Below are 26,119 nucleotides of genomic sequence, written 5' to 3'. Positions count from 1 at the left end.
TTTTTTATCACACTATTAAGAATGGTTCTAGCCAGGTGTTGATGGCCTACGCCTTTAATCCCAGCGCTGGGAGGCAGAGACAACAGGATCTCTGAGTTTGAGGCCAACCCGGTCTACAGAGCGTGTCTGCAGAGAAACCGTGTCTTAAAAACAAAATAAAAAAAGATTCTTAGTTTTGTGCAGATACTTGTGAGGCTTTAGTTTCTCTCTCTCTCTCTCTCTCTCTCTCTCTCTCTCTCTCTCTCTCTCTCTCTCTCTCTCTCTCTCTACAGGGTTTCTCTATAGCTTTGGAGGCTGTCCTCACAGAGATCCGCCTGCCTCTGCCTCCTGAGTGCTGGGATTAAAGGCATGTGCCACTGATGCCTGGCAAGGTTTTAGTTTCTCATTGGCAATATTGGGTAATTGTATTTTTCTGACATTTGTAAAAGTTGCTGAACATTGATAGGTTTTGTGAGTTTATTCAGAGCCTGTCTCCAATAACAGTAATTTAAATTCAGGCTGCTTCTTAGATGCTTCTTGTATGTTGTACATGTGCATTTCTAATCTAATCTTAACCACAGTGAACAATTAACACTATTTCTGGCAATCTGAAGCCCTGTTGCATCTCCGTAAATCAGGTCTATTCAAGATTTCTAGTCTGTTTTTGCCTCCCTGGAGCTTACTTTAACTGTTATAATATTTACCCCCCACACTTTGTTTTGAGGTAAGGTAGCTCAAACTTGATATGTGACTAAACGTGGTTTTGCATATCTGAAATCTGCTTCTGCTTCTTAAATGTTGGAATTATAGGTTTGTGCTATTATGCCCAGTTGTATAGTTGATTTTCTTAAATACAAATAAGTAGATTTCAAAATTACTAGTTGCAAATTATTAATAAACCGAGAATGTGGAGGGCAGAATTGGGATGATTGCTGCAAAAAAAGATTTAGGCTGATTTCTAATACTTTTGCTTTCTAAGAATGTGCTCTTTTCCAAAATGGTAGCTAGCAGTCCCCGAACTGAAATAGACTAGTCAGAATTGAGGTGTTTGAAAAAGAATATAAGACACTGTTTTTAAAGTACATTGTAAAATACATTACATATTGAAATAATATTTTGGCATATTTATTGGGTTTTAAGTGTATTAAAGTTTCACCTGTCCTCATTTATTTTAATATGGCTATTTTAAGTTGCAAACATGATTCATATTTTATTTCTGTGGGATGGTTACATCCTTCACAGTTGTTCACCTTTGTGTTTGTGTTACTGAGTATGTGAAATACTTTGAAATATTTGGAAGGGACATATATATTGGTTGAACTGCTTGTTCAGAATTTTTTTCTGAGCCAGAAATGGAACTGTGACCCTTGCCCCACACTAGGCTAGTGTTTTATCTCCAACCCTCAGTAATGTTTTTAGGATACAGCATCCCAGTAATTTTGCACTTAGTAGTTTTGAATATTAAGACTTTAAAACTATTCCTTTCTGCTTCACCCTTACTATGCCTGTTTTGGGAGTGACCCGAGAGTTCTTAGTAATACTGATGAAGTTTGTAGCTTCGGTACATATTTGAATAAATAAAAGAATTGGTCTTGGTTTCTGGACACAGGCAATTTGTTGTGTCATCTTAGTAGCTCTCTACATACAAAGTTACATCTTTTTCATTTGGTTCAAATTGAATATTTTAAATGCCATTTTTAGTTGTTGTATATTGATCTGGTCACAAATTCTCATATTGCCACAACTTCATGGTTCACACGGGGTAACTTCAGTGCTTTGCAACAGGAAAGTTAGGGGAGTTTTTGGTAGCCATGTGAAAGCATTAAGTCGTTTTATTTCAAGAACTGTTTAAGCAGTGGTAAATGTATGTACCATCTTAGCCTCATTGCCTTGTGTTTAGAGCACTTAAGTGATTGCTCAGTGCTGATGCACAGGCTATTGTTACTGGTTTTTGTTTGTTGGTTTGCTTGATCTCAGGATCCAAACCAGGACCTCATGCAACTAGCAATCAGTCTGTCACTGAACCACAACCCATCTATGAGGGGTTGCTTTTGGTAGTGTTTTTTTTTTTTTTTTTTTTTTTCTTTACTAGAATTAGTTCAGTAATGATGTAATTCTGTAGTAATATTTGCTCTGATACTTACAGAGCATGTATTCATTGATGTTAAGTAATTTTTACTCAGTAAATTTGTTATGTAACTCTTTCAAAATAAATTGTTCAAAATAAAGATTTTATGTTGAAAAAGAGATTCACTATGTTGTCCAGGCTAGTCTTAAACTCCTGGGCCCATCCATGTGCTATCTTCTAAGGCCCTCCACTTCCCTAACAGCTGGGGAATCTAGGCTATTGTGCTTGGCTAAGGGCAAAAGTTATTGTTGTTAAAAATTAGAGTTTCACTATGTAGTCCAGGTTGGCTCCTTAATTCATAATACTTCTATTTCATCTTTTCAAAGTGCTGGGATTACATGCCCCAAAGCATACATTTTAAAAGATATACACCCATGTATGTCATTGTTTACATATAATATTTACACGAGTACTTTATTATTGGTGTGATACAAATTTGGTTGAGTCCAAATGTTTTCCTTCTTTTTTCCTCCTGGTGGTGGTATTTGCTGGGTTTTGGTTTTTGTTGTTCCTTCCATTTCTGGTAACCCTGTTTATAGCTAGATAGGTAGGTAACCTTGCTTATAGCTAAATATATGTGATTGCAGATTTATCTCTATGCTCATAGCATTATGTATGAATACACATTCAGAAACAAATGTAGAGTTTTCCACTATGCCCATAAACTAGAATCATGTACTTAATTAACCTTTTGCATACAGTATGATTTATAGTGATTACATGATTATAAGAGTATAAAATTCAGACATTTGTCAGTAATCACCCCCACTCCCTCCAAATCTGTGTTTTCATTGGATAGATTTCAAAGAAAGGGGTAGTTAGGGACTGGAGAGATGTCTCAGTGGATAAAGTGCTTGCCACAGCAATTAAGGACCAGAGTCCAAAAACTCATCACCCATATAAATGTTGACTGGGTGTGGCAATTGGCCTAAAATCCCAGTACTCAAGACACACAGACTGGGGAACCCTAGAAGGTATGTTGGCTATCCAGAGTAGCTAAATTGGTAGGCTCTGGGTTCAAGTTAGAGACCTTTGCTCAGTGATTAAGGTAGGGTATGATTGAAGGAAAATAACCTTATGTCAACTTCTGGTCTCTGCGCATTGCTCACCCACATAAACACGTGCATGTATACAACATAAATGCAAAACGTAATAGGATTAGTTTGGGTGGTGGTGATGGCATATGCCCTTAATCCCAATGCTTGGGAGGCAGAGGCAGGTGGATCTCTGAGAGTTCGAGACCAGCCTGGTCTACAGAGTGAGTTCCAGAACAGCCAAGTTGCACAGAGAAAACCCTGTCTTGAACTACCCCCCACCCCCAATAGGTTAGTTTGGAAAGGAACTTAAAAACTGCAGAAAACAAAATAAGTCTCTAATATTAAGTAACCAGAAAATGTTGATTACCCCCCCCCCCTTTTTTTTTTGGATTTATTCTTCTACAGTTAGTTTGCTTGGCCCTTGTCCATTTTCCTATTTGGGTGTCCTTTTTCGGTTACTGAAATCTGTTGTATTTATGGATATTAACTCTTTGACTTCATGTAAAGTGCATTGCTACAAAGATAGGCATCTGTGCAAACACTAGCAATTTAAGAGATAAGCAGTAGCTCAACGGTTTGAGTTTATTTGCACATGGGGGGAATGAGTACCTATATTACTGTTTCATGGTTTCTACTTCCAGCCTAGAAATGAGTGACATCTGGCATTCAGGATGGCTGGATTCACCCCTTGAGTCGTTCTGCAAAACTTTGTGTGCTCTAGGAAGACTTTAAAAAGCTCAGAAGAGGGAGACTTATGACTTGCTTATTGAAGAATAAAGCTACTCTCTTGGGTTCTCTGGTTTATTTAGCACATGCTGCATAGTGGATTTGGGGCAATTTTAATGGTGAAACTGCTACATTGTAGTGTCACTATTCAGTGAAGTTGTTTTTTTTTTCTTGTCTTGATAAAGAGTTTTTCCCCTGTATCTTTACAGATAGTCCAGAAATGTCAAGTGTTTTGAGTCATATAAATTAGCAGACATTTGAAGTTAAAGGAAGGCTGACTGTAGTATTTTGGAAGGAACATGAAGTGCTCCTTGGCATAGCACTGATACCTCAGTGTAAAAAGCGCCAGTCCTTTGCAGATTGCTTTTTTTGTAGGTTTTTTTTTTTTTTTTTTCCTCCTCGGCTGCTGTTTTGGGATAAGGCATAAGGACAATTTCAATTGAGGGTCTTATCTGAGAACACTTGCTTTTAGATAGTAATATTCTAGAGATGTTAGAAAGGCAGTAATTCATTACATAATGGATGGATGTCTAACTGCATTGGACTATATTGGAACCTTGATTATAAAAGACAGTTGTATTTAATTTTTCCTTTCAGAAAATCCTGTATATATGTGTATGTAGGGTAGGAAGCTGTACAACATGGTATTCTAATTGTGTGCATCTTAGTCTGAAATATAAGTCATCTTCCATTGTCAAGATGGCTTATATTTCAGACTTATTAAAATAGTTGAGTTAGGTTTAGGGTCCAGGGAGTAATTTGGGTGTGGTGACTCAAGCCTGGAAGCTTAGCTATTGGAAGGCTAAGGTGAGGAGATTTCTGCAAGTTCAAATCCAGCTCAGGGTTGCAGAATAAGATCTTAAAAAGCAACATTTAATCCAGAGGAATAGATTATTTCCACATACACATTTGGATGTTTTGTGAGAGATTCATGCCAAATTTGTAATTAAAGGTTTCTCTCCTGCCTACCAGTTAGTTCACAAATAACCACTCAGAGGCTTAATATTAATTACAAACTGTTTGGCCTATTAGCTCAAACTTATTAACTAGCTCTTACAACTAAATTAACACATTTCTGTTAGTCTATATTTTACCATGAGGCTTCCCCAGAGGCTGCTGGCATCTCTCTGACTCTACTCTTCTCCCTGTATCTCTGCTTGGATTTTCTGCCTGGTTTATTGGTCATATCACCTTTTTTTGTTAACCAATGGTAATAAATCATTCACAGCATACAGAGAGACATCCCACAGCACCAATTTATTATATCTCAAAAGATACTAACTATAAGAGAAATTTAGTACTTACAGAAACAGTACTTACAAGAAACAGTCTTTAATTTAGATGTCTAAAATAGAAAATACAGACTAAATAAGTTTCTTAAAGTACCATTCAGTGCCTTGTGGATCATGGTGACAAATATATTTTTGAAGACTGCTTTTATTATCACCAGGATCTCCTGCATGAATTTCACTTTGCAAGTATTGCTGCTTTCTTGATTTTTATCCTAAAATACAACTTTCTGCTAAGAAGCCTCAATCCTTCCTTAGAATGTTACTTCATTGGTTTACTGACTCAAGGTCTGCTGAAAAATTCCAAGCAAACCAAGCCTGAGTATGCCTAAGTGGCGACATGTGGTTATCAGCTATTCTAAGATGAATTCATTTTAAAGAAGCATCCTGGTTTCAGAGATGCTGAATTGTCAGTATTGAGCCGAAAGTTACACAGAAGCTGGAGAAAGAATCTTTGAATAAACCATTAATTGCCCAAAGCCTGGCAAGTCATAATCCAAAGCAGGTCCACCAATTAGCAACACAGAAGCTTTAGTGTTGTGTAAATTATGCAGCAGTATTTAAGTGATAGGATGAAGGGAAAGACTTCAGGAACATCGTAACACTGAGCCTGGTGCTTTTAGTAAAGAAGTTAATTTGGCTTTAGAACTTAATTACTTTATCATAAGTTTGCTTCAGGTCAGGAACTGAGCCTTGAATATAGTGTTTTTAATTACCTTTAATAAGAAATCAAATGCATAAAATCGTTTCTGTTTTACCAAATCTAGAAAAAGTTAAGATTTCATGCCATAACACACATGACCAAAAAAGCCAGTTACTAAATCTGTAAGACTATTTCATTGTTTGAAGGTAGTAGTAGTGTAGTGTCTGTCTGTAAAAATGTCAACTAGAGTCTAAACAGATCTCCTGTTTACCCATGCTGAGTTAACATTTTTGAGTGATTTATTTGTGGTTTTAAATTATTATTACAATTATTTCCTTTTTTAAAAGGGTCTCACTGTGTAGACCTGGATAGCCTGAAATTTGCTATGTTGTTGAGGCCAGCCTGAACTCACAGAGATCTAACTTCCTTTGTCTCCTGAATGTTGAGATTGAAAAGTTTGTCATGGCACTTAGCTAGTTTTTATTTGTAATTATTATTATTATTTCTTTTTTAATTTTGAGGTAGGGTTTCTCTGTGTAGTTTTACCTGTCCTGGAACTTGCTGTGTAGACTGGGCCAGCCTTGGGATTAAAGGCATGTCCCTCCATACTTGGCTTGTTTTTATTTTTAATTATGTATGTGTGTCTATAAGTGGGAATATGTTTGTGACAACTTTTTACAAGTTAATTTTCTCCTACTGGGAATTGGAGGTGGGTTGCCAAGATAGAACTTTACTCATTGAGTGCCTTTACTCATTGAGTCATTTGCCTGCTCACCCAATGAGATTTGTAACAGATTGAATTTAAAGATCAGAACCATTATAGGAGGATAACCATTATAAGAGGCTGGAGATGGCTAAGCAGTCAAGATTGCTTACTTACTGGGCTTGGCCAAGGACCTGGATTTTGTTCTCAGAACCCATGTGGCAGTTTACAACCAACTGTAACTCTAGTGCCATCAAACCAGTGCCCTCTTTTGACCTCTCCAGGCTTCTGCTGCACATGAGGCACATACATTCATTTAGAGTCTCTCTCTCTCTCTCTCTCTCTCTCTCTCTCTCTCTCTCTCTCTCTCTCACACACACACACACACGTTTAACATGATACACAAATCACTTATTTATTTTTTTTTTAAAGTAAGGGTTAGTCCTCTTTAGAAAGTTGTTTTGGTTTTGCTCTTTTGCTTCTAGTTTTGCAGTAGAAAACTTAGATCGAACAAGAACTTTAAAATTTGAGTTTCTATAGTACTTTTTGATAGGCTACCATTCTAAGCTTCATTTTGAAGATATAAGTTCCTGATTATATGTAGTTGGTGGTTTGTGGGGAACTTTTGTAAAGAGTGTAACTTAGTTTGTAGAGGATTACATAAGAGGGGAAGGCATTTGGTAGGATCTTAAACAATCAAGATGAGTTTGAAGTGAGTTACTTTACACAGAGCCTAGAACTTTTCTAAGTCCTATAGTGCTCCAAATGGATTTGGCAGTGGCCGTGGGTCCTGGCAGCTGGGGACATTGCTTCAATCAGTCATCTGTTGCAACCTGACAGGTTCTTAGAGACCTGAGTTAAGAGATTTAACACATACTTTAGTACAAGGTGCTCAAGGAAACCATAAGATACACCAAAGTGTAGGTGTGGGCTTCTTGAGAATCTCAGCAGGAGACAGGTACACAATTTTGGTAGCTCTCGAGTTACTTTGATGCTAAGATATCTCCCAAAGGAATGGCAAGGTCCCTTTTCCCATTTCCATTCTCTTTCAGAAAATGAAGTATTTTGGATGGGATTATAGCCTGATAAGGCAAAACCATTCTTAAGGTTCTCATAAGAGAGTTCAGATTTGTCCTTTGTAAAGTGGAATTTTTATGAGATACTTCCAGAATTGCAGGTTTACAGCTGGAAAAAGAGGAGAGCTGTATTGGTCAGAGATATCTTCAGGCATTAAGCATGATTCTTTCTTATATGCAGGCAACCTTCTTAGCAAATATTAATTGGACTGGATGGAATTCTTTACTCTTAGCTAGCCAAAAATTGATAGAGCTGATGGTCTGTCCCATTTCCATGTCACATTAATTTCCCTATCTTCTTTTGCCTCAGGTTTAGTGGCAGTGTATCTTATTATTTATGTTTTGGTGAGGGGGCTGGTTGCTAGCCCTTACCTGACCAAAGATGAACTTGAACATCTGATACCTCCTCTACCTATGACTTATGACTTTCTCATACATAGTGGCCCTAGCAAAACCTCAACTATATTGATCAGTATTTTAAACATTGAAGTTTAACTCAGATTTGTGTCAGGAACATAGTTGTGCTTTCTTGTTGTAAATTGGGTTTTGATAATTTGTTAAGTGATTATGAAAGTCTCTACCATTTCTACTGGTGGTATAGGTACCAGACTTAATCCTTATTTGTTCCTTTATGGAAAAAGCTCTTCAAAGAATGAGGTCTTTTTAAAACTACTGTTTATAACCCCTCAGGGAGTGAAACTTTGGGTTTGTGTTGATGTGTGTTAGTGCAGTTGTGCCTTTCTCTAAAATGAGAGGTATGAAGGGTTCATAGATTGAACTTGTTTGTGACTAAGGTTTATAAATCATTTGTTCTGAATAACATCAGTCTTTAATCTCTTAAAATTTGTTTACACCTAAATACATAGATTTTTATTTATTTTACATAAAATTTATGGCTCATGGGTGTGGGATCCTTTATGATTTGATGGGATCAAGTTGAAAAACTGTTCTACATTCTTTAATTTAAAATGATATGTTCAGTGCGTATTGTGTTGTACTATGTTCTTTCTTCAAGCCATTATTCTTTCACCTCAAAACTGCCAACTGCCTTAGGCAGATGATTTGAAAGCTGCAGAAAAGTTTTATATCCGTAAGACAAAGGGAAGTGGGAGGGGAAAAAAAACAAAGATAGAATAAATTGTAACACATGTAATATCTTACAAGTTCTGTATATTAAACCTGGTTTCCCCCCCACCTCCCCCAAATGATCCATTCCCTTCTCATTGTTAGGTCTGTCCTGGTGTTCTTACTGACTGGAGAATTTGGGGAGTTTAACTCTTAGTTTACTGTTAAAACCACTCCCCTGTGGGTTTTTTTTGTTTGTTTTTTGGTAATTATTGTGGCTCATCTTTTATATAGTGTGTGTTTGTGTGTCTGTGTGCTTGTGAGTCTTAAACTTTTTGGTTAGAAAGGACTTCCTTACACTGGGACTATCACTAATTCACTAGAGTCTTCCCCCAAATATTTAATTTTATATTTTCCACCCCGTTTTTGAGGCAGGTTCTCTGTTTGGTTTACTCTGTCTTCACACTCACTATGTAATCTAGATTGGCTTTGAACTCATTATTCTCTTGCCTCAGCCTCTTGAAAATTGATAATATAGGTGTATACTATCATGCCTGGCAGAATTTTTAAGTTTGTGACAACAAATTTTTGTGGTGCTAAAAATTGAGCACAAGGATTTACAATGAATTCGAATGTACCTGAAAGTGGGAGTGAGAATTAAGAAAAGAAACCAGATAAGAGACTGAAGATAGAATTGGGAGGGCATACTCAGTGAATACTGCAGATGCCCCAAATTTATTATCCATTGCCCTTATATACCCCAAGCAAAAGGGGGAGGGCAAAAGACTACCATACTGTGATACAAGGAATAAACAAAAGTGGTTACCTTCCAAATACCCAAAGCATCCTGTAATTTAGTCTTGAGTGTCAAAATATCCAGTAGTCACACCTTAGGCCAAACATCCTGCCATTTAACCTTGAGGAGCAAGAGTAGGTTTGAACTCCCTGACCTTAAGGCAAAATGGAACAGACTCAGTAACACTGGGCCCCAACAGTTTCTTCTTTTTAATTTTTTAAATTAATGCCTCCACTTCTGCCACAGGATAGTTGACTGTGCCTGTCTTAGGGTGCCTTTCTCAACCTTCCAGACTTACCTATTATTGGTACACACATTCCATCATGTGTGCCCTATCTTAGGTTGACCAATGCATTATTGTCAGCCAATTGGCCAGGAAGATTGGAATGAGCTCTAATATGACCCACAAAGCATGGTAGTTTTCTTTGAGGAATGACATCTTGAATTTGCTGAAATAGCATCTTAAGTTGACCATTACTAGTTCCAGTACAAGGGAGCTGTCTGTATAACTTGAAGAGCCCTAAAAATAAGTTTATCAGTATACAAATTACACGAACTATTTACAAAAAGCTGGAAAACCATCGCTACAGCACACAATACTATCTGAGCAGAAGCTGGAGCTGTTTGTACTTTGTACTAAATAACCTTTACCATTAACATAAGCAGCTCTTCATTGGAGAAATCCACCAGTGAAAACCAGCATAACAACTTTTAAGGGATCTTTCAGCACAATTTTAGGAAATACAAAAGAATGCCTTTGTGCAAATTGCAACAATCTATCAGCTGAAAAGTGATTATCAATTTGGTTCCAAAACTGAGCAGAAGCAATTGCTTACGAATCACTAGTTTGAAATAACCAATCAACTTACTTGTTCACACTTGGTTCTCTACCAAAATGTCACCTAGATTCTATCTTGCTTTTCTGTATAAGCAAGCCACTGCTGTATAATAAGGATTTAACACTTAAGCTGGGTAAACAGATGCAATCACAATAATGGCCCATTTTGCCATAAGACAGCTATTGAAGTATGTCATGTAAGAAGCACATGTTTCCCATGGTTTTGTATAGTCAATATATCATACCTGCTTCATTTTTCATAATAAATAACCCAACATCCCAATACTGCTTAAAAGCCAGACATGATGGCACACACCTTTAATACCAGCACTTGGTAGGCAGAGATAGGTAGAGCTTTGAACTTGAAGTTCTAGTGGGAGAACCAGGACAACATATTCCCTCCCTCCCCCCATAACTTAAGAATTTTGCAGTCTGTGCTCCATATTTTAAAATGGCTTCCTGCCATGACCATTGAGTTTTAAAGTAGGCATTACTATTTATTTGATCAGTGTAGTATATTCTTGCTATCTATGGGCTCTCCTCTCCACAATTAAACAGTGCCTTTTTGGGGTTGTGTGTGTGTGTGTGTGTGTGTGTGTGTGTGTGTTGTTTTTATTAGTATATCTCCCCCCCCACCCTGCCCCCAATGCTCTGAAGTAACAGATTTTTTTTTTTTTTTGCTACTGATAGAGGAGACCTTTTGTCCCTTTTCTTGTCCAGCTGATCATTGTTCACTTGTTACAAAGTACATTGGTTAACATAACTTGCAAACCCACTAAATTACTTTTTTGTTGTTGTTGTTCATTAATTCTTTTGGTCTTTTCAGACAGGCTTTCTCTGTGTAGCCCTGACTGACCTTGAAACTCACAGAGATCGCTTACCTCTGCCTCCTGAGTGCTGAGATTAACAGTGGGCGCAAGTTTGAGTCCTCTAGGGCTTAGTGGCACATATCAGGCTAGCAGTAGTTACTTAGAAAGACTACTTAAAAACAATAACAAAAATTACTGATCCTGTAAGTCACTTACAGTTTGTCATACTGTGTTCTAGTAAGTAATAAATAGTCCCATCTGCTACTTTCTCCAATACTGATTATTCAGTTATAAAGACTTCCAGGTTGTACTAAGTTTGCTGTTTGATTTTCCTTCTGCTGGTTATGTTTTGTAATCTTATTTTGTTAATTAATAGTAGACATTTTAAATACTGTTCTTTTAAACAACTCTGATACTTAACAAGCAGCTACAGTTTTGTCTTTTTGTGAGTTATCTTGGCATAAACTATAGACTTTCAGGGAGCATAAACAGAATTATTTCTCTATGTTGTACATTGCCCAGGTACTAAGTGCATGTGTCTGTATGGCTAGTCTTCAGTGCATGTTGGAGTTGTGTTGGTTGGTTGGATATTAATAAACTCAGCTGTTTTTGCTTAGCCATCTAATAACTGAAAATAGAGATCTAATGGTGACTCTGGTATGAATCAAATCAAGATAAACACACTAACTCTACAATTTATTTAAAGGCTTAAAAAGATGGTCATTGATTTTGTTTATTGATAATCTGTGATGGTTTTGAGGCAGTATAGCCAAATTTGAGAAAGAAAATTATTGTGTATATGTGTGGGTGCAGACACTGGTATGCTACAGCATTCATGTAGAGGTAACAACTTTTGCAGTCAACTCTGTCTTCAACTGTGTATTCCCAGGATCAGACTCTGGTGGTCAGACTTACATGGCAGGTACTTTGACCTGCTTGGCTTTGTGACTCTGACTTTTTTAAGGGAAAGAAAAGTAGGTGGGAAAAACATGCTAGTTTTCAAAATGTCATGTTTTACCAGAGCTGTAATTTAATAGTTATAGTGGAATTCAGTCCTTAACTTTGTTAGGATCTTTGTTGAACAAGTCCATTAGATTAAAATTGTGTGTAAATTATAGAGTTAGGATGTTACTTGGCAAGAAGACTTTGGATCATTAACTCTTACAGTACTAAATTACTGAACTCTCAGTCACCTTAACTATTATCCAACTAATGCCTGTGTTCCAAGGATGAGTCTGTGTTGTGTATGTTTTGCTTATTTTAAGGTAGATAATTACTGTGTTATAACCAGAATTCAGGGGGACTAAAGAACAGGTTTTTACAAATGAGAAATATGAAAACCAAATTCACATCTCACAATCTTCAAGTCCTGTGGTTGTTGGGGAGTGTGGGTTGGTTTGTTTGTTTGGATGAGAAAGAGGAGAGTGGGTATCTGTCTCTTTCTCTTTATCTACACCTGTTCCTATTCACCCCACCCCAATTTTTTTTTTTTTTAACCGAATCTTGGGCTGTCTTTCAACTTGCTATGTAGCCAAACATGACCTTGAATTTGTGATCCTCTTGGAGTTTGCTGTCATACTCTTGAATTGTTCTGGGGATATAGAGTGCTTTGAACATGCTAGGAGAGTATGCTACAAACTGCTGTCTCTCTCACCCTGGATGCATTATTTCTCCCCTTCTAAAGACAGGGTCTTGTGCTACCCCTTTCTTGTCTGGGTTTCACTGTGTGGCCTGGCTGACCTGGAGCTTAAAACAATCCTCCTGCCTTATAATGCTGCCCATAATGCTGGCACAGACTTGTACCAAATGGTCTTTCTTGATCTGTGTTCTTTCATCATTCTACAGTTTTTATACCTATTACAGGTTTTTAGAGTTAGGTAATAACATTAATACTGATGAGACTTTTTGTTTTATGCAGGGATTTATCAAAGATGTCCATGAAGACTCCCTCACAGTTGTTTTTGAAAATAAGTAAGTTACTGTCAGATGTTAATTTTTAAGATTGGTGACACTGAGTGTTCCTAAATTGATTCTGCTGTGGAGTGGTGGGAGTGTTTTGAGTGCTTGATCTTCGTGAGTTCTACGCCTAGTTTTGATAACCCTTCACTTGTTTTTGTATCTACAATTTTTCTGCCACTTTCATATTCTTTGCCAAAATGTGTATGGATATGATTCACTCAGCCATTTTTACAAAAGTAGATGGCACAAGTAGAGTGATGCTAAAGGCACACAATGTTGAGACGGTTACAAAAGACCTTTCAAGTAGTTACTAGTGAGTTTGAGGCTATCTTTAATGGCTTGGTGCAAATATAGGAATTGATAGTAATTCTCTTGGTATCTTAGAGGCTAGGCAGTCTAAAATTGAGGAAGACAAGAATACTGCTAGGCTTGATTGGGAAGGGTTATAAAAGGATCTGTTAACTTGAAGGTTAAAGAACTATTGAACCTGTGACTACCTGAGTTCTTAATAGCTACTTCGTGAAGAGGCAAGGGTTGAGATGGCTTCTGTCTTTGAGAGCTCTCGTGTAGACAGTAATGGTAAAAGAAGAAAGAATCTTGAAATCTTAAGAGTTCTAGTTGTCTCTCTGCTCAGAAGTCTTGTTAGTAGTAACATTTTATGCTCCCTGGCTTAAAATAACCAATGGGAACTTGAGAATGATGTTTGCCTATAAAAAATTGTCAGGTAACAGCAGCTAAATTAGTTCTTAATGCTACAAAGAATAAGCCTTTTCAAGATTCTAATATTTTCTAACCCAGTTAAGAATATTTTGGGGGTATGTTTGTGCTGAAATTGAACCATGACTCTGTGAGCATGCTAATAAGCACAGTTTTCATCTGAGCATAAACGAGTTTGAACTGTAAATTTTTCAAATGTCCTTTAAAATTTATGTGTATGGCTGTTTTTCCTGCATGCATATCTGCTCTTAAATGCTTGTGTAGGTGTGTATGCTGAGTCTTCTGGAAAAGTAGCAAGTGCTCTTAGCCACTGAGCTCTCTCTTCAGCCCTTAAAATACTAATATTTATACTTTTGTGAACATGTACATTAATGTTACTTAGCTTTTTTGTTTTACTATTCTGTAATTTATAATATTTTATTCTTTTTTGATATATATACTTGAACTTACCACTTTCATTTGATAGCTGTGAATATTATTTTGAGCCTTAGTTATTATTGAGAAATTAGCCAATTTTTTTTTTGCAGGGTGGTGATGTATTTGCCATTCTTAGGATAAGTAATTTGAAGTATAATACTACCAGTATTAATTGAAGCTTACAAAGAATCATGCAAAAATCTGTCTACTCAAAAGATTAAAGGAGTAAGGTTCTTTGTTTTTCTCTTTGGGACATTCTGAATGATAAAACTAATTTTAAAATGTATTTAAAACATTAAGGCAGAGACTATATAGCTTTTCCATATTAGGGTCTGCTAGAATAAAGGGTACTAATTCTTTTTTTTAATTCTTCAGTTGGCAACCAGAACGCCAGGTTCCGTTTAATGAAGTTCGGTTACCTCCACCACCTGATATAAAAAAAGAAATTAGTGAAGGAGATGAAGTAGAGGTATGAGTTTTTATGTTTTCTTTATAGTGCTTATTTTTTGTTATAAATAAATATCCTTCTGGGAAAATCTGTAGCTGATGGATATTCATTCTTCTTTTCCTGTTTTTTATTGATAGTGTCTGTAATGTGTTACCAGAGACTTAATATGAGAAATGGATTCATGCGTCAATGTTACTATTTTTTGGCTTTAGTAGACTTAAAGTTTTTCAAAATGAAAATTTCTTAGAATATTAAGAATGAATACATTTTTAGAGAAATGTAGAACAAAACTGTAGTGTTAGTAACTCTCTAAAGCTAGTTTTAGTGGTTTGTGCTTTAGTGTCTGTTAATTGTTGTGAAGAGACACCGTGACCACGGCGCCTCTTATAAAGGAAAACATTTCGTTGGGACTAGCTTATAGTTCAGAGGTTCAGTTCATTTTTGTAATGGCAGAAAGCATGGAGGAGGCATGTATGCAGGCATACGTGGTGCTGGAGAGGTAGATGAGAGTTTTACATCTGGAACAGCAGGCAGCTGGAAGAGTGAGGCATCTGAGACCTCAGAGCCCACCTCTAGGGACACACTTCCTCTAAGGAGGCCACACCTCTTAACGGTGACACTCCATATGGGTGTATGGGGGCATTTTCATTCAAACCACTACAGTTCTAATGTATGTGTTTAAGAACTGCTTTGTGGAATATTATAGGAGTATTTGGAAAAATTAAAAGTACAGAAACTTAAAACAATTTTACCGTTCATAATTTTTTCCTTCTCCTTCATTGCTGGATAGAAATAGATTTATGTTGAACTGCCTTTTTTTTGGTTGTTATTTGTTCCCCCACACTTGGAAGATTCTGTATATCTGTTTCTTCAATATTAACCATTCTTGATTAATATTCTTGCTGTTACTGGGCATGATGTTGCATGTATGTAATCCTAGCACTTTGAAATTGTCTTGGGCTATGTATGAAATCCTCTACTCTGAATCCCCCTTCCCTCAGAAAAAAAAAAATTGAAAATTACTATCACAATAAATCACAGTGGTGATTTAAGATACTTAATTTTATTTTTATCTTTAGTTCTTCTGAGAGTTTTGTACAATATGACTGATCATATTTGATATCCACTACCTACCAAACTGTCATCACACCCCCTCACCCCCCACCCCCTTTAAAGAACAGATATTTATGACCAGTTTGTGCTGCCCAAATACTCTTAGATGTGTGACCACTGAAAAGTGGTTATTCTGAAAACCATCTCTCCTAACAGCTAACAATTGCTATTAGGTCTGTGACAAGGGTTGAGGTTGCTTGGTCAACTCTCCATACTGGCATTTGGTCTAGCTTATGTTTATACAGGTTTTGTACAGTTGTGGTGAGTTCATTTGTATAGCTGCTCTGCTATCTCCGGAAGATAACTGTTTCATTATATAGTCATTCATTGCCTTTGACACCTACATTCTTTCTGACCCCTCTGCCACAACCGTCCCTTAGCCTTGGGAAGAGTGGCTTCAGTATACTTGTGTCATTTAGGACTGGGTCTTATATTTACACTTTGGCCAGTTGTGGGATTCTGTTGATCACCATATACTATAAACAGCAACTTTGAGAAATGCATTGATCTGAAGAAGATAAGCTGGAAGGTTAGGATATAAAATTACAAATTTTCAATAAATTGATAACATTCTTCTAATTTCCTAGACAGTTCATGTATTTGTCACAGGAGGCTGCTGTGGTATTAAGAGTTTTGATTTTTTGTCTTTTGAAGTCTTTCTTGTGTGCCTGGTTTATAGGGCTAGATAGTATATTATTTCTCATTGAAATATCTAACAAGCCACTTAAAGATGAGTTTGTTTTGGTGCACAGTTTGAGAGTGTAGTTCATATTGGTAGGGAAGGCATGGTAGCAGGAATTTGAGGCTGCTGGTCATGCTAATGTCTACAATCAGAAGAGGAGAATGCTGGTGCTCAGCTCACGTTCATCTTTTTACTTGGCCTGGATCCTGGGCTTTGAGGTAGTACTGATCATGCAGGATCACTCTCCCCAGCTCAGTTAATCCATTCTGAAATCTCTGTCATAGACATAGCTAGAGGCCTGTTCCTTAAGTGAGTCTAGAATCCTATAAAATTGGTAATACCATCACAAAGAAGAAAACAAGTGGGTTCACTATTTTGCTTTTGCTAGAGCACAACTGCATTAAAATTTTGAGTCAGTGCTATAAGCCCACTTAAGTAATACATGTAGTCACTCCTCTTTTGTAGTTAATTTCCACAAAAATCAGCATTTATAACCTACTTTGTAAGGGGACCCATAATTGTAATCTAGATGTATTTAGTTGCATGAATGAAACTGGCCATCATAGGCCATAATATTTGAGTGCTTGTTTCGAGGGTGGTAGAATTGTTTGAGGTGGATTAGGAGGTGTGTCACTGATGATAGGCTTTGAAGTTTCAAAAGCCCATGTCTTTCCCACTTCTCTCCCCCTTGTGGTTGTTGTTTCAACAAGAAAGCTTTTAGCCATTCATTGCTCCAGTGCCATGTTCCCTGTCATGATGACCACAGACTCAAACCCTCTGGAATTGTGAGCCCCCAAGTTAAACTTGTAAGTTGCCTTGGTCATGGTGTTTTGTCATGGTAATAGGAAAGTGACCAATACAGTGTACTGTAGTAGTGTTCTTGAGGCATGGGGAGGAGACCTGAGAAAATAGTACCAAGTGACTTCTGTGCAGACAGTAACTGTGTGTGTGTGTGGGGGGGGGGATTAGTTAGGAGATACTTAGTAATGGCAGTGATGCTGCAGGTTTCCATGTTAATTTGTCTTTATACTTCATTAAACATGATTTTTCTCAGTTTCTCATTTTCTAATTTTTTGTATGAAGGTGGAAGTTTTATTTTGGCCTTTAAAATCTAATTCTATTACCATTGTGTTTTCCCCTTCTCAAATTCCAGATCAAGGAGTTAAGAAAAGAATGACTTAATTTGAAATGTTCTTCATTTAGAAATGTGTGGAGGTCAAGTATAAGGAATGCTTTTTAATCATCATTATTTCTTTTTCTATTTAGCTTACCTAGAATTTGAGAGCTTCTCATGCCCGTTTCCTTAGTGTTGGGATTACAGGCTTTATATTACCATGTCCTGGTTTCCTATACATTTTTGCTGTTAAGATACTATTTTAAATCTCTGTTAGTCAGACTTTTCCTTTGGGCCGACAGCATAACAAAAGAAAAACGACATGTAGACTACTTACTTTTTATGAAAGCTTGCCCTATACTTTAGGCTTGTCCCACTAGCTCTTACAACTTAAGTTAGCCCATTTTTATTAATATGCTTCGCCTTATGTCCTCTTCCCTGTCTTCCATCTTGCACCCCCCTCCCCCGTTTTCCTCAGTGTGTTCACTCTGGCATCTCTCCCTTGCCTTAATTCATCTCCTCTTCCTGTCTGTTCATAGTCCTGCCTAACCTCTTCCTGCCTAGCTATTGGCCATTCCTCTATTTATTAGCCTTCAGTGTACAAAAAGATTATTCCATTAACAAATCTCTGATTTAAAGGGGGCGGGACCCAACAAAACCACAATTCATTGGTGAAGTGTTGATGTTTTATTTAAGTCTTTTCTCTAGTCTGTGGAGGTAAGCTCAGCCTTACTCTGAAACATCTGCAGCCTGTTTTTCCAGTTACGACAAAAACATTCACATCAGAGCTTGAGACACCATTGTTTCTAGTTTGTTGTGTGTTTCATTTTTCATTTCATAATTCAGTCCTAGTAAAATTTTTGCTCTCTACAGATTTATAAAACATCATAAATTAAGATACAACCAAACTTTGCTCATTTTTGAAATTTTAAGGAAAAAGTTTAATTTTGCCTCCTGGGTTGACCATAAGAAACTGAAGTCTCTCATTCATTTAAAAAGTATTTAGTGTTTGGATATTTTGTCTTCATGTATGTCTGTGAAATGTGTGTGTGCTTAGTTCTTGAGAGGTCAGGAGAAGGCATGGATTTCCTGGGACTGGAGTTACATACAGGCAGTTGTGGGCTACTATGAAGGTGTTGGGAATCAAATCTGGGTACTGAAAAAGTAACAAGTGTGTGCAACTGCTGAGCCATGTCTCTATCTCGTAAGTTTATTTTAAAAATAAGTGAAATCATCCAAATTATAGAGTAAAAATCAAAACTCCCTTTATCATAGGTGTGGTTGTTCAGTTGCCTCAGCTTGTGTCAGAGTTGAGTGCCTCTGTAGAGTAATTAATAATTAGGGCATCAGATATTTTCATGTTTGCTCATGCAGATTTACTTCTTTATTTTTAACCAAATATACAGTACTTTGGTATGGATATATCCAAAATTGAGGTCAGAATTGCTACTATTATAACAAAAAACATGTCTTTAATGGCAAATCTTTTTAAGAGGGTCACTTTCTAAGGAGTGTTGGCCTAGTGCTAAAAGCACAAGTGAAGACTTCAGTTTGGATCCCAGCACTCAGGTAAAAAGCTTGGCATGGTCTGTTTCATCTGCCCCATAGCTCCAGCCCATCACTGTTTGGTGGGTAGAGGAGATGGGTGCTTACTTGCTACCAGCCTACGTGAAGAAAATGGAAGTTTAAGAGAGATCCTGTGTAAGAATAATAGAGAATACTTGGCATACAAACATATAGAAGAATTAGAAAAGCTCTTTTTGAGGGGTGTGGGGTAAGATAGATTGTGTAAACAAAAAGCATGTGTATTTAAGATTTGATAGTACCAAAATTATAATATTTTAGTCTCCAAAAATGTTTGAATCAGTAAAGTCTTAGAAGTTTGATGAACTGAACTAATCAATCAATTTTTTTTTCTTTGATTGCTAGTGATACTGAATACCTGAAATTAAGGTTGTTATTGTTGATCCCTTGTTCTGTGACTTTTTAAAAATATATGTATTGTTACCAGATGAAGGTAACCTAATATTTTATTCATGGTAGGCAAGAGTACATGGGCTACATACCTCAGCCCCTATAGATGGTGTTTTTGTTCTGTTTGAACGGTCTTGTGGATCACTTAGGAAACTTCCCGTCCTCTTTCCTCTGCTTCCTGGGTGCTCAGATTACAAATGTTGGTTACCATGTGGTTTTTATTTTCCTTACTTCAATTATTGTGTTTTTTGTCTTTGTGGGTTCATTCATCAACCAGAATACTGTTTGAGAACAGGAGATGAATATACATTTACATTTTTTGCAATATCAGAGATTGGAACACAGGCCATTGTTCATGTGAGGCTGGCACTTTACTCCCAAACTACTGCTGTATTTCCTGACAAGTTTTATGTTAGTTTAGTTGTGGGGGTGTGTGTGTGGGGGGGGGGTTTGCTAGAATTGAATAGAGGACTTCATGTGAGCTGTATTATATATACCCCTGAGTGGTGCTCAGTCTTTATTTGATGTTCTTATGAAATTTATGAAATGCATTTTTTTCTGTAATGGTTTTGGTGTTTTGCCTCTTTTTTTTTTTTTTTTTTTTTTGGAGAGTGTTTCTATATGAAAGATCTTTTTATTAAGTTTCGTAATTTTTCAGTTTTGCAGAAATTAGCTGATGTTCTTCAAGTACACTTCTAGAGTAGATAAGAAGGCATGTTGATTTACTGGCTAATTATAAAAGAGCATGGACAGCCAAATGGAAGAAATGTATAAGATGAGATTGAGGGATAAGAACCCAGCAATTTGGTGCATTCCTTTAATCCCAGCACTTGGGAGGTAGAGGCAGGTGGATCTCTCTGTGAGTTTGAGGCCATCCTGGTCTACAGAGCAAGTTCCAGGACAGGCTTCAAAGCGATATAGAAATATCCTGTCTCAAAAAACCAAAAAGGAAGAAAGAAAGAAAAAGAACCTAACAATCAGAATTCCCATGTCTTTTGTGGTACATCATACTACCAGCACTTCAGTGTGCTTGCTTCCCAGTACAAAAACCCTACTGATGTACTACTTTTTAGGCTGAGTATTTCGGGTGAAGAGTAATTTTTCCTCTTAAACTCTGAATACTTATGTTGGTTCTAGGACCTGCTTTGCATGCCCAAGTTGAGAATACAAAACTTCCTTATAAAGAAAATGATGTGTGCATATAACTCAATCTCCTATATGCTTTGATTTGTCTCTACCTTGTTTATATTGAGCACATAAGTACTCTGATAGGTAGTTGTACTCAGTTGTTTGTGGGAAAGGCACATTTCTGGAATATATTTGAATCTTTGAAATCTTTATGTGAAATGTGGACTTAACTTTATCAGCCCTGTAGGCATAACCAGTCATCTGTCTATTTATCACTCAGTGTCTTGCTGGGTAACCCATACTATCCTTTGACTATTTTCCTGGCTCACTTTCCTGAGTGCTGGGATTGTAGGCATATAACACCATACTAGAGTGAATTAAAACAAGGACAGAACAAAAAAACAAAAACAACAAAAACAAAACAAAACACTACCAGAATTGTGATGTCTTCTGTTTTAGTACTAATAGTTGAAATTAAAAAAAAAAAAAAGAAAAGAAAAAAAAGATTAGGGAGGATTAGGATGCTGTCATACAGAATTCAAGGCCAGCCTGAGCTATTGGGAACTCTGTCTGAAAGTAACAGTGACAAAGCAATACTATATAAAATCCATTTTTTGGCTGGAGCTTTGGTCAAATATGTTTACTATGCTAGGTGAACCTCATGTGTCTCAAATAATATTTTACATTTCAGATAAGCAGGTATAATACATTGGATTTCATATTTTTAACAGTTTGTTGTCTTGACTCCTTATTTTTAAAATTAAATTTTAACTCCTCAAAAACAGTTCTTGTTTTGATGAATGGTGTTGGCATATGTTGCTTGTATTTCATACACTTGCCTTGTAAGAATCATTTCTTTACATTTATTTAAAACTATTTCAAGAGTTATTTGTTTAGCTTTCCCAGAAGCTAAGTAACTACTTCAGCCTTATTTTTAAGTGGTAATGTCTATCTACACTTTTCTTAAAGTGCATTTAGCTTGTTAAGTTTCAGTAAAAACATTTTGGTTGAGTTTAATGAGATTTTACATTACATCTTTTGGAATGGATAGATAAAAGAATGCTTTTGCTCCTTAGGTATATTCGAGAGCAAATGACCAAGAGCCATGTGGATGGTGGTTAGCTAAAGTTCGGATGATGAAAGGAGAGGTAAATGACTGTTTTCCAAGAAATACCTTAACTTTGGGTTTCTGTGACTATCACCCTTTGTTTTCTTCCTAAACTCCCACCTCAGGTATAGTTGATTAGGTATTTGATTCATTGTACTATACATTTCATTTATGTTTTTTATTTCCAAACACAAAGGATCCTGTATGATCAGCAAGATTTATGCTTGTAAATATATATAATCTGGTTTAGGTAAATGATATAGCTAGTATAAAGATATACTTAAATGTTTGTACGTAAGTGGGGGAGGGTCTAGAACATCATCTAAAGGTTAGTGTTTTTGTTCACATGAGCTTTTAAAAGAACTTTGATATCTTTTAGTTTTATGTCATTGAATATGCTGCTTGTGATGCCACTTACAATGAAATAGTCACATTTGAACGACTTCGGCCTGTCAATCAAAATAAAACTGTCAAAAAAAACACCTTCTTTAAATGCACAGTGGATGTTCCTGAGGATTTGAGAGAGGCGTAAGTAATTTTATTGATCTTTCAGTGTATAAAACATTCCTCAACCAAGCAACCAACCAAAACCTTATAAAAGTAAATCTTTAATAAAGCCGCTAGAAAGATGGCTTGGCAGATAAGAACACACACTCTTCTTTCAGAGGACAAGTATTGGATGCCCAGCACTTAAAGTGAGTGGTTTCGGGTAACTCAATCTCCGGTGCATCTGATGCCTCTGATTGGCACTGGCACTGGTGCACAAAACCACCACAGAATACACATAATTAGAAGTAACAAAGTAATGTTTAGAAAATAGCTTTTAAATTCCAATGAGAAATAGCAAAATGAAGTACCAAGGAGGTCACATTGTATTTCTAAATTTAATCCATTACTGAAGTCTCGCACCCACATTACTTTCTCTTTAGGTGTGCTAATGAAAATGCCCATAAAGATTTTAAGAAAGCAGTAGGAGCATGCAGAATTTTTTATCATCCTGAAACTACCCAGCTAATGATACTGGTAAGATAAGATCATATTTTAATTAATGACCTTGATGTGTTGTTAGATATTTATTAAGGATTATATATAATGAATTAACTAATAATGTTTAAGAGCTTTTTTGGTTTGGGTTTTTGCAGCTATGTTAATGTTCTCTCCTTCAGTAGGAAGGAAAAAGTGTTTTTGGTTTTGGTTTGCTTATTTTGATTGTTGTTGATTGACTTTTGATAAAGTCCCAAGGTGTCTGACTAGTAACAGTCCTCTGGTCTCAGCCTGCCAAATGTTGAGATTAATGTTGAACTACTGTTCTGGCTCTTAATGACATTCATTAAATCTTGAGATTCTTAATGTGTAAAAATCTTTGCCGCCCCCCCCCCCCCCCAAACACATCTGAGCAGCAGATACAACTTCATAAGGAAAGTAAGATTACATTAGAGAGGGAGAGCTTAGGGTGAAAGAAAATAATAGGTATTGTTTTTTTAATGATTAAATATATGAGTGATTAACATGTTTGTTTGTAGTCGGCCAGTGAAGCAACTGTGAAGCGAGTAAATATCTTAAGTGATATGCATTTGCGAAGTATTCGGACGAAGTTGATGCTTATGTCCAGAAATGAAGAGGCCACTAAGCATTTAGAAGTAAGTGGGTTTGCTTTTGTGTCCCATAAACTTTCCTGTGTCTCAAACTAGATGACCAATAATAGAAAGTCACCGAAGACCTATGTATTTATGGCTATTACCTAGAATCCTTAGGAAAATTAATTTTCTGTTTTACTTTCATAAAATATCAAATATAACATTTGTTTTGCCAAGTGCCTCTTGTTGGGGATTAGAAAATAGATGCCGAAGAGCTTTAGAAATTAGTAATTAGGCATACCAGAAAAATTTTTTAAACTCTGCCTTTAATGTGGATTTTACCATCCTGTCAGATGTGGCCTTAGTTTACTATAACAGATTTGTCGTTTCCCTTACTTAATGTGGTTTTTCTGGTTTTGGTTTTTTTTTTTTTTTTTGGGGGGGGGGTCTGTATAGTCCTGACTATCCTGGAACTTGCTGTATAGACTAGGCTGGCCTTGAACTCACTTGAGATTCACCTGCCTCTGCCTCCCAGGTACTGGGATTGTAGGCCATCACTGCCCAGCCTAATATGTTCTAAACAGAATATATGAATGCATTTTGAAACAGCCTTCTGAGTTAGAGAGTTGCTGACAGCTTGTTATTGAAAATCATTTTAGAATTGACTATTTCCTGTGACTAGAATTAAGTAGACTAAATTTTTTGATTTCCTTCCATTTTATGATGACCTTCCTTAATTCTGTAAGAGATTCATTGTTGACCATACTGAATTTAGTTTTTTGTTGTCTTGAATTTAAAGGTAAATGCAAAATTCTCAAAATTTACTAATATATTTAGCATTCTTAGTCAATCTTAAGAACTTGAGGTATTGTAAAACTGAAAGTCTTGAACAACAACTTGCTACTTTCCACTTTCTTCAGTCCTCTCGGCCACTTGTTTTTAACTATTTTTGTTGTTTGAGATTGACATGCAGTTTATGATCATCCTGTCACCATACCTAGTTAAAATTTTCATACATTTAAAGGAATTTTCTCAAGTACCTTGCATGTGCTAGGCAAGCTTTCAACAGATTAGTTTTAAAAACTTGTATACATAATTTTCTGCGACTGCCTTATTTCTCTTAGGATAGTAATGTTAATGTTCTTGGGGTTCGTCCATGTTGTTGCATGTACCACTTTAAACTTTCTCTTTGAAATTTGCTGCTGCATTGTGTGAATAACCTATATTCTGTTCATCCATTTATGATTGATTGACACAGAATTTTCCCTCCACTTTGTGGTTATTTTGAGTGATGGTATGAACAATGATATTTAAAGACAAACAGACAAAACAGGCTTAAAAAAGAAACATTCTAATTTCCTTTTTTCAATAGTGCACAAAACAACTTGCAGCAGCTTTTCATGAAGAATTTGTTGTGAGAGAAGATTTAATGGGCCTGGCAATAGGAACACATGGTAGTAACATACAACAAGCTAGGAAGGTTCCTGGAGTAACTGCCATTGAGTTAGATGAAGATACTGGAACATTTAGAATCTATGGAGAGGTAAGTTAGTGCTCTGCTCTTTTGCTCACTTACAGAATAGTCTGTTTTATCCTGTTTGTTTCTATAATTTTACTCTTAACTAAAATATTTTGAGGTAAGAATTCACATAAAACCAGACTAATTATTATAATGTAAGATAATCTTCAGAAGTGGCCAATATAAGATCATTATTTGAGCCATACTGCCTAGAGTCCTGTGTCTATAGAGTGGGCTTGAAAGTTGACTAAACTATTCATTGTAACATGATTACATTTACAGTTCCTGAAGATTTGTCTTTGAACTATGGTTAAGGAACAAGCAATAAAAGCAAGTAATCCACAGAATCATTCTGTTTAAATAAAAAAAAAAAAGTACCTATTAGAATTTATTACGTAATTTTTTAAAGATAGGTCTCTGAACAATCAAACAACTTTGTTATATTCAGACAAGCTAGCCACTCTGGCCACCAGTAATCAAGCTCAGAGTGAAGGTCTGTGCTACCATTCCCTGTTTTTAGCTTTCTTTATCTTTTGTGTTTTTGTAGCACCTGAGAATAGTCCCCATGCTTTTGTACAGTGCAAGCAAGTACTTGCTGCTGAGCTATTTAACAGATGACTAACCTGAACTGTCATTCCAGTAGGCTGAGCTGAATCTTGTGGCATAGCATTACAATTGGTGATTTTTCTCCCTTCACATATATTTAGGGTATGGGGTTGTTTCAGGATATTAACAGGTTTATACTTGTCTTTCCTTCATCTAGAGTGCTGAGGCTGTAAAAAAAGCTAGGGGCTTCTTGGAATTTGTGGAGGATTTTATTCAAGTTCCCAGGAATCTTGTTGGTAGGTACTTGTATAAAAGTTAAATGTAAATATTAATGTAAATTAACATAATTGGATGTTAGTTTTGTAAATTTACTTACCTTATTGTATCTGTAATCTGAAATGTTTAGCCCGCAAATACTGTTTTGTTGTTGTTTTGTGTGTGTGTGTGTATGTTTGTGTTTTTGTGAGATAACAGTTTGTCTTATAACTTTACCAATTTCATGCCTAGAAAGTAAGGTGTATTTGTCCTATACTATTAATAAGACCCATAACAATTTGTTGTTCTTAAATTTTATCTTAAGTCTTCTCATACTTTGGGCACTTTTCTATTTCCTGTTTAATGTCTTTTTTTTTCCTTTAGTCATTCATGTGTCCACCAAAATTGTGATAGTGAAGGTGTCAGTGGTATTTTTTTTTTTTTATTAGAGTGGAAATAAAAGTAAAACTTCT

General features: G+C 36.3%; 1 protein-coding gene across 5 annotated transcripts in view; it reads left to right on the top strand.

The window, feature by feature from the left end:
* The window catches only part of Fxr1 (FMR1 autosomal homolog 1), a 52,897-nt gene that overhangs the window by 6,566 nt on the left and 20,212 nt on the right, over positions 1–26,119 (top strand). For all 5 annotated transcript variants that reach the window (XM_051185821.1, XM_051185820.1, XM_051185819.1 and 2 more), the window contains exons 2-9: positions 13,008–13,060; positions 14,558–14,651; positions 21,718–21,789; positions 22,129–22,277; positions 22,679–22,772; positions 23,273–23,389; positions 24,699–24,869; positions 25,609–25,687. In XM_051185821.1, coding sequence (XP_051041778.1) covers positions 13,008–13,060; positions 14,558–14,651; positions 21,718–21,789; positions 22,129–22,277; positions 22,679–22,772; positions 23,273–23,389; positions 24,699–24,869; positions 25,609–25,687 — 829 coding nt within the window. The remainder of the gene's footprint in view (positions 1–13,007; positions 13,061–14,557; positions 14,652–21,717; positions 21,790–22,128; positions 22,278–22,678; positions 22,773–23,272; positions 23,390–24,698; positions 24,870–25,608; positions 25,688–26,119) is intronic.

Source organism: Phodopus roborovskii, unplaced genomic scaffold (assembly GCF_943737965.1).
Source record: "Phodopus roborovskii unplaced genomic scaffold, PHOROB, whole genome shotgun sequence".
Taxonomy (NCBI): domain Eukaryota; kingdom Metazoa; phylum Chordata; class Mammalia; order Rodentia; family Cricetidae; genus Phodopus; species Phodopus roborovskii.
This window is presented reverse-complemented; position numbering and strand designations above follow the sequence as displayed.